The 14,038-nt window shown below is 41.7% G+C and overlaps 1 protein-coding gene across 17 annotated transcripts in view; it reads left to right on the forward strand.

Moving 5' to 3' along the window:
* The window catches only part of LOC110975339 (potassium voltage-gated channel subfamily KQT member 1-like), a 160,288-nt gene that overhangs the window by 136,904 nt on the left and 9,346 nt on the right, over positions 1–14,038 (forward strand). For 15 of the 17 annotated variants that reach the window (XM_022227748.2, XM_022227747.2, XM_087133411.1 and 12 more), the window contains 6 exons: positions 42–217; positions 558–686; positions 5,994–6,104; positions 7,706–7,801; positions 8,214–8,308; positions 9,815–9,841. In XM_022227748.2, coding sequence (XP_022083440.2) covers positions 42–217; positions 558–686; positions 5,994–6,104; positions 7,706–7,801; positions 8,214–8,308; positions 9,815–9,841 — 634 coding nt within the window. The remainder of the gene's footprint in view (positions 1–41; positions 218–557; positions 687–5,993; positions 6,105–7,705; positions 7,802–8,213; positions 8,309–9,814; positions 9,842–14,038) is intronic. The other 2 variants (XM_022227745.2, XM_022227746.2) reach the window with 1 other exon arrangement.

A 14,038-nucleotide genomic window follows, 5' to 3' on the forward strand; every position in this document is an offset into this window, starting at 1 on the left:
TCGGCCTATGATTGTGATGCAGTCTGTCATCCATTTTGCAGACATTGTGGTTGTGTTTGCCTCAGTATTGATTATCGCCGTGGGCACAAAGAATGCAAAGTTCCTGGAGCCGGCCTTCCGTGGCTTACGCTTCCTCCAAATCCTGCGCATGGTGCGGCTGGACAGGCGAGGGAGCACCTGGAAACTGCTAGGCTCTGTGGTATGGGCACACAGACAGGTTAGTCCCATCAAACAAAACAAGTATATGCCGCCGTTCACATGTATCTCGCCTTAACCACTGTTACTGCAAGAATGCATTCAATTGTGCATAAGTCCCTGGGCCTATGCTTGTGAGGGGCAGGAGAGGTACCTGTGCTTGGGAAGAGCAAATGGGTTTTTTGTAACCTAGGACTGACAGTGGCTTTTATGAGCAGAACAGACATATGATGACACAGCCTTTAACCAAAGTGACCTTACACGCTCACATACACAAATCTATTCTTTAACCCGGAGAAAAAGTAATCATTTGAGTGCATTTAGGCATAACTGCCCCCTTCCGTCTCTCTGTTTTTATGCAGGAGCTGCTTACCACATGGTATATTGGTTTCTTAGCTCTTATATCCATATCATTCCTTGTATACACATTGGAACACGAGGCTAATCCCAGGGACTACGCAACGCTACCAGACGCCCTGTGGTATGGCTTGGTAAGTCATTGTAACCAATCCCCCATCCTCCAGACTAAGAAGGTATTCCATGCAGTTGAGAAGTATACGTATATCCAAAAAATAATGTTTTAGTGAGATGGTTGTAAGATCTTTTTTATCCTCAGGGGAAAGCAGTTTGGTTTAGTAATAGCAAGTAACCTGCTCCCTCGCATTAGAGTATAACTTTTTTTTTGCTTTTTCTTAATCATAGTGCCTAAATCCCATTCCTTACATTAATTCCTGCCCTAGTCATACACTAACCTTTCCACCCTTCGTCCAACCTCAAATAAAATTGCTGCTGGCGCGCTCGATCATCCCCCAAGCGGAGAAAAGAACCGCAGTTCCACTTCAGGTACAAGATCTGGGTCGCACTTATTTCATTACAGTTTCGACATAAACAAGTGTAAGAATGGAGAATGGGCCTCAGAAGCATTGGAAATTGCGGAAAAAAAATTAGAGACGGACAGAAGAATAAAAGAACAAGAAATGGGATGGGAACGAATGCCACCAGGGATCAACTGTAAAGCCACAGAGCACAGATGGATGGGGTTACATTGAAATTGTCTGGGAGAGCTCCAAAAATTAATGGATGTGTTTTTCCTGAGTGGACTTCAGAAAGCATTTATCAAACACACACGTTCAAATGAAAATGATTTGTTATATGCATAAATGTTCCCATTGGAAGGACAACGTGAATGAAGATGGATTAAGTGAGCAAGCTTGCCTCCTTGGTATGGGTTTAACGTTAAGTGGTTCTGTCTGCGTGATGGTCCCTCTTGATAGTATTTGTTAGGACAGTGCTATTCGCCAGCTAGTGCAGTGACCCAATTGCAGAAACAACAGGGGCGGAAAGTTTGGATAGGCTATTGAAAATAATGAGTGAAAATTGTAAAGCTGTTCGAGTTATTGATGAGGGCTCACTAGTACACAATGTTGATTTTTTTTCACCTCTTTACAAAAAGAGAAAAATAGTCTGAAATGTCAAAATGAAGACCAGAGGCTTTAAGTGCCATTTGCGGCATGCTTTTTATTTGTGTCCACTCTCAGCATTGTGTCGTGAGAAAAAGAATTGAATACTTCTCCAAAATATCTCGCATCTGGAAAAAATGATTAAAATTTTGCTATATTATTTCTAAAACTGTATTGATCAGAGTCTGCACATTTCATAACACAACGAAAGTCTTAAAATGCCAGCCTTATTGCTAAGGCCAGCATAATAGAGCAGCGCTTGAACAGATATGAAATATAGAATTCAGGTCCTGAACCAAAACTACCAGGTATGCAATTTTTTTCCTTGACAATCAGAATTTGTAACGGTGCCCTCCTCTCCCAGGGTCTGCTAATGGAGAGTAGAGCCTGGAAACAAGGCGTCTTTCAAACCAGCGATTAATGTTCCAAACCACTACTGCAGTACCTGGTTATGAAGGCGGGGGCGGGGGGGGTAGTCACATATTTGTGTATTGTGTGTGGGCATTGAAGAGACCTACAACATGCAGATCTTCTAAGTGGGAAAAAACAGAAGGGCGATGAATATTTGATGCTCGGTGGGCCTGAGACCTTTCCGGCGGTAATTCTCGCTGGCAACTAATGTTTTGAGACTGTGTCGGTTCATATCTACATGACATTTCGGACTGGATTTTTGCAGCATCAGGAATAGTTTTACAGAGGAAAAGAGAAAATGTGGTGCCTTTGTCTTGCAATTAGTAATCATGTCCCATTTGTTTACAGTTGTCTCCTTAGTTTTTCGAAATGATCGCAAACTCTTTCAGCGTTTTCCCCCCAAAAGAAGGTGGAAGTGACATGTTTACTTAAAAGTGTACATTTATAATGGGAAGTTGAGACAAGACATTGTTTTCACACTGTTATCGGCAAATTTGTTTTTATTTTAAATCTCTCTTGTTCTGTTGCCTGAGACAACAGATTACTGCTTGTGTAGGCATATATGGGCAATCCACCGGCAGCATTATGTACCAGTATTGTCACATTTTTGAAGAATAAATATTGAAACTGTAATGCCAGTTTCACTGAGTTGCCAAATGCTCTCATCCATTTCATAGAGATTGAAAAACCAGACACAAATACTTTAGAGGCAGATATTCATTGTCTACCATAGTGACACAGCTATATGGAAATATAATGTGCACAGTCATGCAAGCATCGGTGTATGTCTGCTAGAACTAAAGATTACAGTGAAAGTGATGTTGTGTTTTGTTTTCTTTTCCTCAAAAAATTGGCTTTAGCTCACGCTCTTGAGATGTTCTGATTGAACTTTCATTGTGCCTGTATGTGTACCAACCTGTTTGTGGCCATGTGTGCACCGGTTAATGCTGATGTTGTTCTGTGCAGGGAACAGTGTGAAAAATTTCATTTCAGTGGCCGATTCGTCCAGTCAGCAGGTCGCATTATTACTAGGATTTGAGATATGCCTTCCTGATTTCCCAAAGCAGTAATCATCTGCAATTGAAAACAGTCTGTCTACTTCCCACATAGTGCGGTCTTCCCATTTGATAAACATTTTAGGCCAGCATTAATCAGGTGATTGCATTGTTTTCGGATAACACCGGAAACTTTTAAAGTCAAAGTCAAAGTGCATGATGGAAACTCAGACGTACATAGCTGTAGTCTTCGGCCCGTGGAATGGCTGCATTTTACACATTGACATGCTGGTAAACATCACTCTCTGAATTAGCCACTTAGAGTTCACATTTATATGTATACACCAGCATTGCGCAGTGTATTCAGTCACAGACAAGACTGTGCAGGACGTATTTCTTCCAGCTTAAACACCTACCGTAAAGTGACGCCAATGGCCCAGTTACATATTTTGTCCCATTTCCTTTGAGTAAACTCCCCATTTTGTTGGTATTTGCCAGGTTTTTTTGCATTTAGAAGTGACGGCTCTGTAGCTCAAGTGGGAATTGGAATTGCCAACACTGGTTGTTGATCTGCTTTTATCGGTTTTTGTCAACGCCATCTCCATTTGTATAGGCTTAGTGTTGGAGTGCCGTTTTTCAAAGCCTAGATGGAGGATTTCCCTGAGGTTGACTGACGCTGACAGTGTTTTGTCTCTTATTTATATTTTTTCTTTGGGGAGGTATCTTTCTCATGGAAATTGTTCTCTTCTGGGGGGGGGTCTTGTAGCTACCTCCGGCAACGTTGCTTAATGGGTTGCTGTGTCAGTTCTTTAAAGAATGGTGCAAATGAGATTAAATGAAATGTGGCCGGGCACTTTCGATTGTACTAGCTTGTTGGCAAATGTGCTTGGACCAGGAATTTTAAAGAGCCCATTCAGTGCATATTCTTTTGCTGCATTCTTTGATTATGCGCATCGTATTTCAATTAATTTGAGTTTCTAATTTTGTTTTGTTATTTTAATAGGTATCTTGGTGCTATTTGGGTTTTTATGCTGTTACAATTTTGCATATTCATGAGCAAAACTGTAATGTTTTCCAAAGAAGGAAACCTGAAGGTTGCATCAATTTGTGCATTAAAAATATTTCACTGGATTTTTGTTGTTGATATATTATAGTTTAGTACAAAGAGCAGTGAGGAACCCCTTCACAGAAATGTTCTCACTGAGCAATTTTTGGGCCCACAGCTTCAATAGAAAAACCTATGAGCTGATCAGTGCGATCCTCATTTGGAGAATTGATGTATCTTTGAAAAAGTTTCTTTTGAGATAGTTCGCTTTAAAGTTTGAGGTGCTGCCCTTTTCTTGTTTTCAAGCGAATACTGCCCAAGCTTACTTCTTTGAGTAATTTAGCAGTTTTTGTTATTGATTGAATATGTCATTCTGCTTTATTTACCTCATAAACAATGTAAAGGGCATCTTTTAAAAGATACATCATTTTTCCGAGGAGTAGGCCTTCCTCAAAGATTGTGAGCGTAGAGGTCCTGAGGTATCTTAATATATACCAGTGCAAGCAGGGTGGCACCAAACATTGAAAAGATTTTTTGGTGAAGTAGTGTATGTTACAGATACAGCATTTTACCACATGAGGTGATGTTGACACATTGATGTATGAAGCACATGCGCTATTTTCATGAATGACTTGGCACAGATACAAAGTTTAGTACTAAACGTACATCATGCTATCTCAAAAACGATCCACCCACTTAAGCATCAGCTGCTGTCCACAAACTAGACAATTTTAAATGTTTAAAGAATGGCACTTTCCACCACTAAGAGGATGCCAGATTATTTTCATAAAATGAAGAGTGTAAAAATGCACAGAAACTGTGTCTGAGAAAAACTCATCACGCAGTTGTTTGCCGTGTGTTGCAAAAATGTTAACATCTCCCCAACGCAAAAAATACATCTTGAAAATAGTTCGCAGTACCCGCTGCTTCACCTGACTCGGACCGGCCAGCCGACCCCGGCAAGCTCTGTGGTCAAGTGGTTGAGACGTCTGCACTAGTAAGCAGGAGGTCGTGGGTTCGAGTCCCACCCGAGTAAGCTTGTGACTTTTTTCGCATGCTCTCGGACAAGCACTGATCATACAGTGTTTATCAATATATACGTTGAGTAGAGCAAAACCTGTTACATAAAATGAAACAATGTCAGGGAATCTGTGCATGGGAAAATTGGTGCAGAGGCACGCACGGTACATGTCAATTATTCTTGGCCCTTACCTTCCCGTACATAAAACCAATCAATGGATTGATAGTTGCAATAAATTACAATTCCCTAAATTGGTCAATTTATAAAAGTACTGCAAGTAAAGCAAAAAGGTAATTACCCATAATCATGTGATTTTGAAAGACAGTGTTATAAAGTCAGTGGCTTGATAGCTGCAATAAATTACAATACCCCAAATTGGTCAGTTTCATAAAATGACAGCAAATAAAGTAAAAGATGTATTTTTGGTGTACACCGGCCCATGAGCACATGATCTGAAGGACATTCGTTCTGCAGTGCTCATTCACTGTTACCTGGCTGCTAGCTACTTGATGGCCCAGATTTGTTCAAGCACTGAGAACGTGCCATGCGTTGCCTGCACATTCACGATTTGAAGGGTACTCGTGAAACTGGCAGGGGGGTTAAAATTGGTAAACTGATCTTGCAGTCAGCACCATTCAGCTGACTTTGATTCCCGCGCATGAACTATAGCAGGTGCTAGGCAGTGCACCCTACATGTATCTTGATGGGTCAAATGTTGCGGGTGGAGTTCGACAGTGGAGCTGTGGGGTGACTCCAAGCCTGGATCAGGTGCCCTGATCAGCAGGTTGACTTCATCTCTTAGTTAGCAGCTTTCTTTCCTCAGCACTTATCTCATATTGGTCTTCCTTGGTTTCTGTTACCTGCAGGTTACTTTAACGACAGTAGGTTACGGTGACAAGACACCAGAGAGTTGGGCAGGGAAGCTGTCAGCTGCCATCTTAGCTGTGCTCGGGGTGTCTTTTTTCGCACTTCCAGCGGTGAGCTCAAATTCTGTCCATAACTTTCGGGCCTTGCATTTAGAGTAGTCATCTTGTTCTATTTCAGCAGAATTAGCAGAAGTGATTTCAGACTTTTCAGGAGTTTCATTTAGGAATCAAACAATAGTCTTTTCATGTTGTGTGGCATACTATGGCAGGCAGACATCACTAGGGTGTACCAACATTGAAATATTTAATATGTTACCAAACGTTGAACATCTGGACTACTTGGACACCCCTTGTTTATTTTCTGTACAGGGTGAAAAATACTGAAGTCAACTTTGTTTATTTCACTTTCAGCCCCCTCATGATAATTGCCAGAAGTTTAAGATATTCTCAAAGACTCACTTTTGTTGAATTTTGAAAAGCAATGTGCACACTGCTACTGCCTCCTCTCAATTTTACGGTCATATTCTTACAAAGTTTATTCCAACCAGATGGATTTCCCAAATTACGGGCAAAGCTTTCTGGCAGTAGTAGTGCATTGGATCACATCCCTGATTACTATTATTTTAGCATCAGAATACATGCTGCATTCCATTATCAAGGTAAAAGGTAACTTCTTGTCCAGCACGGAATAATATTCACGAAGAGCGTTTTCTACATTTTGAAGGAATTTCCATGATACAGTCTAAAGCTCTGTAGAGAAAGCATTACAAGGCACATATAGAGAACAGTGTCACTGGGTTCATCGCCTGTGTGACTGCCACTAAGTTCCAAAGCAGCTTAAAGAACTTCCTCTCCCCGGTAGTCCTCATCAAAAATATTGTCTAGAAATCGCCAGTTCAAATGTCTTGTGAAGTGCGTGGTTGGTGAGGAGGTTCATTAGCCTCAGGATCGTCGGATGATTCCTAAGGCACAGCTGTGCATGGACTACATCCTGATGAATAAGAGATGAGTGCCACATTGGCCATGCCACACAGCCTTGTGCTTCCGGCACTGTCCTGAATATGACTTTGGTACAGCAGTCATTAATTGGAATCAGGAGCCCCATACCGCTGCACAGAATGAATTAAATGTGCTCCAGGTCTTTGGCTTTTAAAGTCCAGGAGTGCATTTTTTTGGGGGGGGTTACAGTAAGCGCCAGACCAGTAGCTGTACATGTATCGGTTTATTTTGAGCATTTTTCGTGCAGGTGATTTTGTTGTACCTGCAAGTTGTTCATTTTGTTCATGTCAGATGATGTTGTCAGAAACAGTTTGAGTTTTAACAACAAGCAGATGGCACTCATTCACCAGATATGGCTATTGTCAACTTAAAATTTCAATCAGATCAGACATCATTCTGTAAGGCAGCCAAGAAGGTAGGCCAAGTAATTTAGACTTGGCCAACCTAATTCAAAAAGGCCATGAAGCAACTGTCCATGACCAGTAGCATAAATCTCTTGTGAGTTCAAGCATTAGTCATTGCACTACCGAAATGGCTTCTTAAAACTCCATGTATCACCAGAGACAACGGACAACAGGAGTTCCCTTTACATTTTGTAATTCACCAGTGAATTAGTTCAGGAAAATGCAGCGTAGTACTAATGCCAAAAGATTCAAAGGCTGTGGCTGTCTAGCTCTCCTAATCCTCACCTCGTGCTGACTTCCTTCTCACAGGGTATCCTGGGTTCAGGCTTTGCCTTGCAAGTCCAGCAGCAGCAGAGGCAGAAGCATTTTGCCAGGAGGCGGCATCCAGCAGCCATGCTTATACAGGTGGGCCATGCAATCTGAAGGGAAGGCATTGAGCCAGGATTGCTGAAGCACCCATCGGATTCTGTCTGCCTCTCCCCATCTTGTCCACCTCCAGTTCAGAATACATCCGTGGGGTCCTGGGATGGTTTCTTTTGTCATGCAAAGATCATCCCCTCCCTCAAGATACGAATTGTTTTCCCCATAAAAGCTCTCCGATTTGGTACAACACAGAATTTTCTTTGGCTTACATCAATTAGGTTCTTTTATTGCATCAATAACCAACTCATTTTGAAGTGCATGGGTAAAGAACAAAATAGTTTATGACTCTTTTTTGTTCCCTGAAAAACAAGAACCCCACCTAGCAACATTGAAGACTGTGATTTGGCTGTTTACAGGTTATATTGTAAAGCTTTAGTTTACTGCTTTCTTGCAGTGCCTGTGGAGATGTTATGCAGCCGATCCTAATTCATGTTCCATGGCCACGTGGAAGCCACACTTAAAACCTGTCCAGAGTCCCACCAATAACAAGTGAGTACCCTGGAACTGATGCTAACTCATATTCAAGGCTGTAAGGAACTCTAATGAACCCCCCCCAGTCCTTTTCCTATGAGTTAAAAAAGCAAGGTCATTCAGGAACAAAGCACTGCACGAATCTGCTAAGGGCCACACTGATTGGGTAGACCTCCATGACCTCTGAATGACCCGGGACAACTTCATTTAGGGCATGCGCTGTTGGAATATCCACTCGTTCAGTTTGAGTTCGAACTTTTTCATTGAAATCTCAACTGAAAGCTGAGATCAAAGAAATCAAAATGGGCGGTTATGTCCAATTTCTGCATTAATTCTCTCTTCTTGTTTTCCATTTCCTACCTTAAAAACGAGTTTTCTGGTGTCAATTACCCTGGTCACACAGCCAGTTATAACAACCCCCTTTTTTTTCCTGGAAGGAAAAAAGGGGGAGGGGCAATGATCCAACTAAGAACCAGCCCACTATCATTGGCCAACAGATGGCGCTATAATTTCTTGCTGTGGTCTGTCTTGGCATCATGCCTGCATCAATTTCAACCACTGGCTAGCAGCCAAATCATTTCCCAATTAATTTGTGTGTAATTTTCAGCCATATCCCAATAATTTGGAGACTGCATAGCTTTGCCTATTTGTTGTACACGTTGCGTACACACATAAGTCATTATGATATAATTTGAACTTTCGGATCATTAAAGTGGATGATTGTACACAAGTCTGTATCTGCAATGCTAACCAAATCTGCATTTTACATGGATGAAAAAAGGGACTGCCAAAACAATTTGGCTGCTTTTGGACTTATGAAACTGTCAAATGTGGTAAAGTCCAAAGTTTTCTGAATATTGTGCTGGTGAGGGAAAAAATTAGATATTTACAATTGGTAACCCATGCCAATTTTTGCACAGATAGATTTTGTGATAGATTGTTTACCCGGAGGAGAAACGTGTCAAACCTTGATGTGTGCATTTGTATTGGGAATACTGAACTGTCTCAATGTGACAAATAGTTTCCCAGGGACACAAAATGGCTTCACTTGATGGATAACCTGAAGACTGCCTGTATCATTGCCTGTAGCATCCATTTTGTGTCCACCTGTGGGACAGCAGTGATCGGTTGCAGCTCTCTTTAGTTGTGGCTCAGATGCTATGTTTTGATCCGTTGGTTGTTGTACATTTTTTAATTCAATTCTCGGCCATTTAAGTAAATATATACTGCTGGTGAATGTTGAAGCATTTAAAAAATGAAACCATGCATAGGACCATGCATTGCTATATATTTTCAGTGGCCACTCTTTCGTGCAATCCTCGGGCTGGATGAGAGACTTTTGTGACATTTCTTCCAAGACTTCAAATTTTGAGAGATGTCCCAATGTAGAAAAATTGTTTAGCTGTTGAAATTTTTGTTCTTACCGACCATTGGTATGACGTGCCTTTTCATAAAAGTGGCATGTCCGTGCAAATGATCCAATCCATCATAATGTACATTCCAATGCCATTTTCATTTTATCAGTGTCCAACCCAGAAGCAACAGGCACAGGTAAGACCATTTCTCACACCCCACCCACATGCTGCCGCCACACCCACTGCCTGCTCAGCAGCAACCCCCACCCTTTAACGACCTGCATCCCATCACCTCGCCTGTCGGCAAAATTGAGGACTTCGTGAGCAGCCAGCAGTGGACAATCACACCTCAAAACTTGCTGATGATCATAGGCAGCCCCACCCCGCTTATCACAGGCAGCCCCACCCCGCTTATCACAGGCAGCCCCACCTGCTTCTCACGTATGTCTGTCGTGTCTTTGTCACAGTCTTAATTCAGAGCTGTTTCGGTTTACTCCAAAATAATTGTAAAGTGCTGTACCTCTGAGGACAAGGCGTCTTTGTCCGTTTGACTCTCCCTGGGACCAAGCACAGGATCAGTTTACTTGACAGAAATTTGGCCCTCTAGAAGAGGAAAAATGTCCCCTTAATAGTGTGTCCATCCTCTTTGATAAAGCCGTGTAAACCCAGTGAGAAAGATAGTGGCCACGTGTACAGTAACATCTGCTTGCCTTGGCTGCATAGTGGGATGAAACAGGACTGTATGCACAGTAATACACTAGTTGATTGGGGGAAGCTTTTTATGCATGCTGATGTATATGTTTGTCGTGATCAGTCGGCATGATAGCACAATAATGGAGCACTGTCAATTGATCCTGTGTAACATCCCTTAAGTTTGCTTTTTTAAAAACAGTCCTCCACAACTGCAAATTAGAAAGAAAAAGCATTTGACTGATACCAGAATTACCAACAAGATTGACCAATCATGCAACGATCAAGCAATTCACAGGGCGACCAAACAAGCCGTTTTTTTTTTTTTTGTCATCTTCATTTTCCCGCCCCACCACTCCACTCCAAACTGCACCACAACTGCCATTGGAGACAGGGTAGCGATGAGTTTTATTTCCTGCTGCAAAGTATCAGATTAGAAGCTAGGGTTTACTAGCTTACAAAACACAGTTACCATATCACCACGAACACTTGCCAACTTGGGTATTTGTCAGAGACTTTGTGATCGCAAACTTCATACACTTATTGCAGCTTCAGCTAGTTTCTTCCTATCTCTAGCACATTTGTGATCATCACTCCTTCCAAAATGAGGGACAGCTTTCAATCTGTAGCAGAAACATTTTCTTAATTTTACAGAGTGCACCCTCCCATGAAAAAAAACCTACCAGTACAGGGGGAAAACGGTTAATAGTTTACAGCCTTTTTAGCCTGTATATGCTTGTCCTTTATTGCAGCTAAAGCAGCTTGTTTCCATACAAAGTCTGTTCAATAGTGCAATATACATGCCATTATGACAGATAATTACACAGTGAATGACATTTCACTGTTACAGGTGCACTGTCATTGATAGGGATCAGTGAAAACCAGGGAAGTTGTGATTCCTTTGGGTGGGTTTGAGTGGCTCCCGTGAGATAACTCAAGTGGCAGTCTCATGCCTGGCCTGTTCAAGTGGCTTTTATGTCATTCTTTAATACTGGATGTCCAGAAGAGACCCCTGACCGTAGCTTACACCAATAATATTGGAGATTTGTAAAACAACCAATGAAATCAATTTCTTTTGTGGTTAAAAATCAAATTATAAATAGAACCCAACCTTACAGAATGAGTTGCAAGGAACCGGTGTGTATTGGGAACCATTATGATGTTTTACGCTGGAATACTGTTTGTATCAGGAAGACAGATTGAAATATGCATCAAAACAAACAGCTCTGTATTATGCAAACCAATAACCAAATTTCTCAAAACAAATGGCCTGAGACTCATCCTGTGATATATGATCACAGTGACTATTATGAGTCCAGCACTGCTGCATATTTCCATGACCACATTTTGAAAGAGATTATCTCAAAGTTGAAAAGTTTTTGACTGGGTGATGCTCAGCTGGGCAATATACTTTGTGACAGTCTGACAAGGGGTGTGTGTAAGTGGTCAGTTAGCGAGGCTTTTGCAACTTTTTATCCATCTGCGTATGTCCAAAACATTTGTAAAGGGGACTCGCATGCATGTGTTTTTCCTACTTGCATCCGGGTGACCAGGATATATGAACAGAGCAGATAGCATGGAGTGCACATGTCTGTGTACTGCTGTGGGTGCATTGTGGAGCATTGTTACTGTGGCGTGCTTGTTACTAGAGCAGTTAATCACTGAGAAGCGGGGATTAGTTCATCTGTGAGGGTATCGTGATCATCAACATCAAGGAGTGTTTTTGTTTTGTTTATTTTGTAATCAACATCAATATGCTCATTACTCGGTGTTTGGAATGAAATTGACGTGTCTTGTTTTAGCCTGGAGAAGAGTCCCTTTTTTTGCATCCACGGCAGTGCTGTGTTCGACATCTTCTGTTGAATCCCAAGTTGTACCTGCCATCATCCTATATTTAGTCCATTGTAAATCTGTTGTGGTGTTTGTGTAGGTGCATTGTCTAAGTCTTAAAGCCTTGAGAAGAAAGTAGGTTAGGAAAACCGTTGTCTTCATGTTTAATGGTGTTGTTAGTATGTTTTGTATATACCATTAAGACCTTTCCAATTATTAAATCTTGATGAATCAGCTAGGAGGGGGTGAATAGGCCTACTTGACTCTTGTTCAATCAACTTGCAAGGTCACCAGTTACTTCAATAAATATACTTTAGTTTCAACAGTTTAAGCGTTGAAAAATAGTGGGCCAAAAATCTGCGCTGCGCCTCAGAATTCTCAAGAAGACATTTTCACTATCCCAACTTTTTTTTTTCTGGACGGTTTTTGGGCAGAATTGTCATCAATCCCATCACAAATCAGGTCACAAGTAATAAAGGACAAATAATGGCCAAATATGGAAAATGACAATAACTTAAGAGGACGCACGAGAAATGAAAAACAAAGGAGGAAAGGGGAGGAAACTCACCCATTTATTGGAACATACTTCAGAATTTATCCCCTTCCAGGGTTAATGGTTTATCAGTTTCCTACCAATAAGTGTTCGGCCAGCCCAAATAATCCTACCCCCCTTGGCAAAAATCCTGGCAATACCCATGTTTTGAGTTGCTTACGAGGACTTGACTTCAATGCTGTTTAACCACTTGCCGGTTGCCGGTACCAGAACCGTATTCTTTATACGCGTGGCCGGGGTCTCCGAAATCGGACAAAGGGAACTGGGCCTTGTAACAAAAGACCGTATTCGTAACAAAAAACCAGGCTGCTGGGCATTATCAACATTTTTTTCACTCTCAATAGTGGAGATAATCCAGCCTTGTCTTGAAACACTATACTACGGTTTGGGGCATTTAGAGCAAGCGGATTCCCACCGGGGACAAAAGCGCTCTACCACCCAGTGATGAGCCAACACAGTACCGCTGCACGCTAATCTGGCCCCTATTGAAAAGAGGTCAGCAGTGCACTGTGCCAGTTTCATGAACAAAAGAAAGTTGGTAACACTGCACAATCTGGGCTCTTTTTACAAGGCAGCAGGCCTGGCTGAAATACTCCAGCGTCAATAGATGTTGTCTGTCAGATTAGAGTAGAAACCAGACAGTCCTTCGTGTGGGTGTAAGTGTCCAGGAAATGAAGATATGAATTTTTAAAGAATTTTGAAAACAGAAAAAAAAGAAAATTGTGCCGTCCCAGCATCATCAACATTCATAAATGCCCCCGGCGTGGTTAAATGGGGGGGTTATAATAATAATGTTATAATAAACATATTTTTTTTATCCTTGAATGCGCCGATCCTACTGTTTTCAACCCCCCTATGTGCCCAGGGCTGGGTTTTGATGCTACGCTTAAAAGACTTCTTCTTGGAACACTTAGAACTCACATTTTCCCAACACTCTCTCTAACTTGGGGCTGGGACACTCTGTATTTGCCACTCGCTATGGTAAGGGACAGATAGTCCACAGACGAAAGACACAGAAGGAGTTACAACTCTGGCGCTTCAAAGTGCCTGATGATCACTGCTGCCCAGTCAGACGAATAATAGAAAGTATTCTGTAGTCAGACAAGGGGGCCAGTAATATCTTAGCAATTCTTCTGGTGCTTTGTTTTCAATTAACTACAACTTGTCACTGTGACTAGGAAATAGAGAAAATCCCTGACGTTAGACCTACTTCTGCCATCATGAGTAATTGTGATACACTGTTCCATTATCCTCGCAATGTTTGTAATTTTATTTTGGCCCTCCAAACATCAGTTTTCAAAGACAATTTCCTATACTTCC

Source organism: Acanthaster planci, linkage group LG02 (assembly GCF_054643075.1).
Source record: "Acanthaster planci isolate LZ-2023a linkage group LG02, COTS_SCS, whole genome shotgun sequence".
Taxonomy (NCBI): Eukaryota; Metazoa; Echinodermata; class Asteroidea; order Valvatida; family Acanthasteridae; genus Acanthaster; species Acanthaster planci.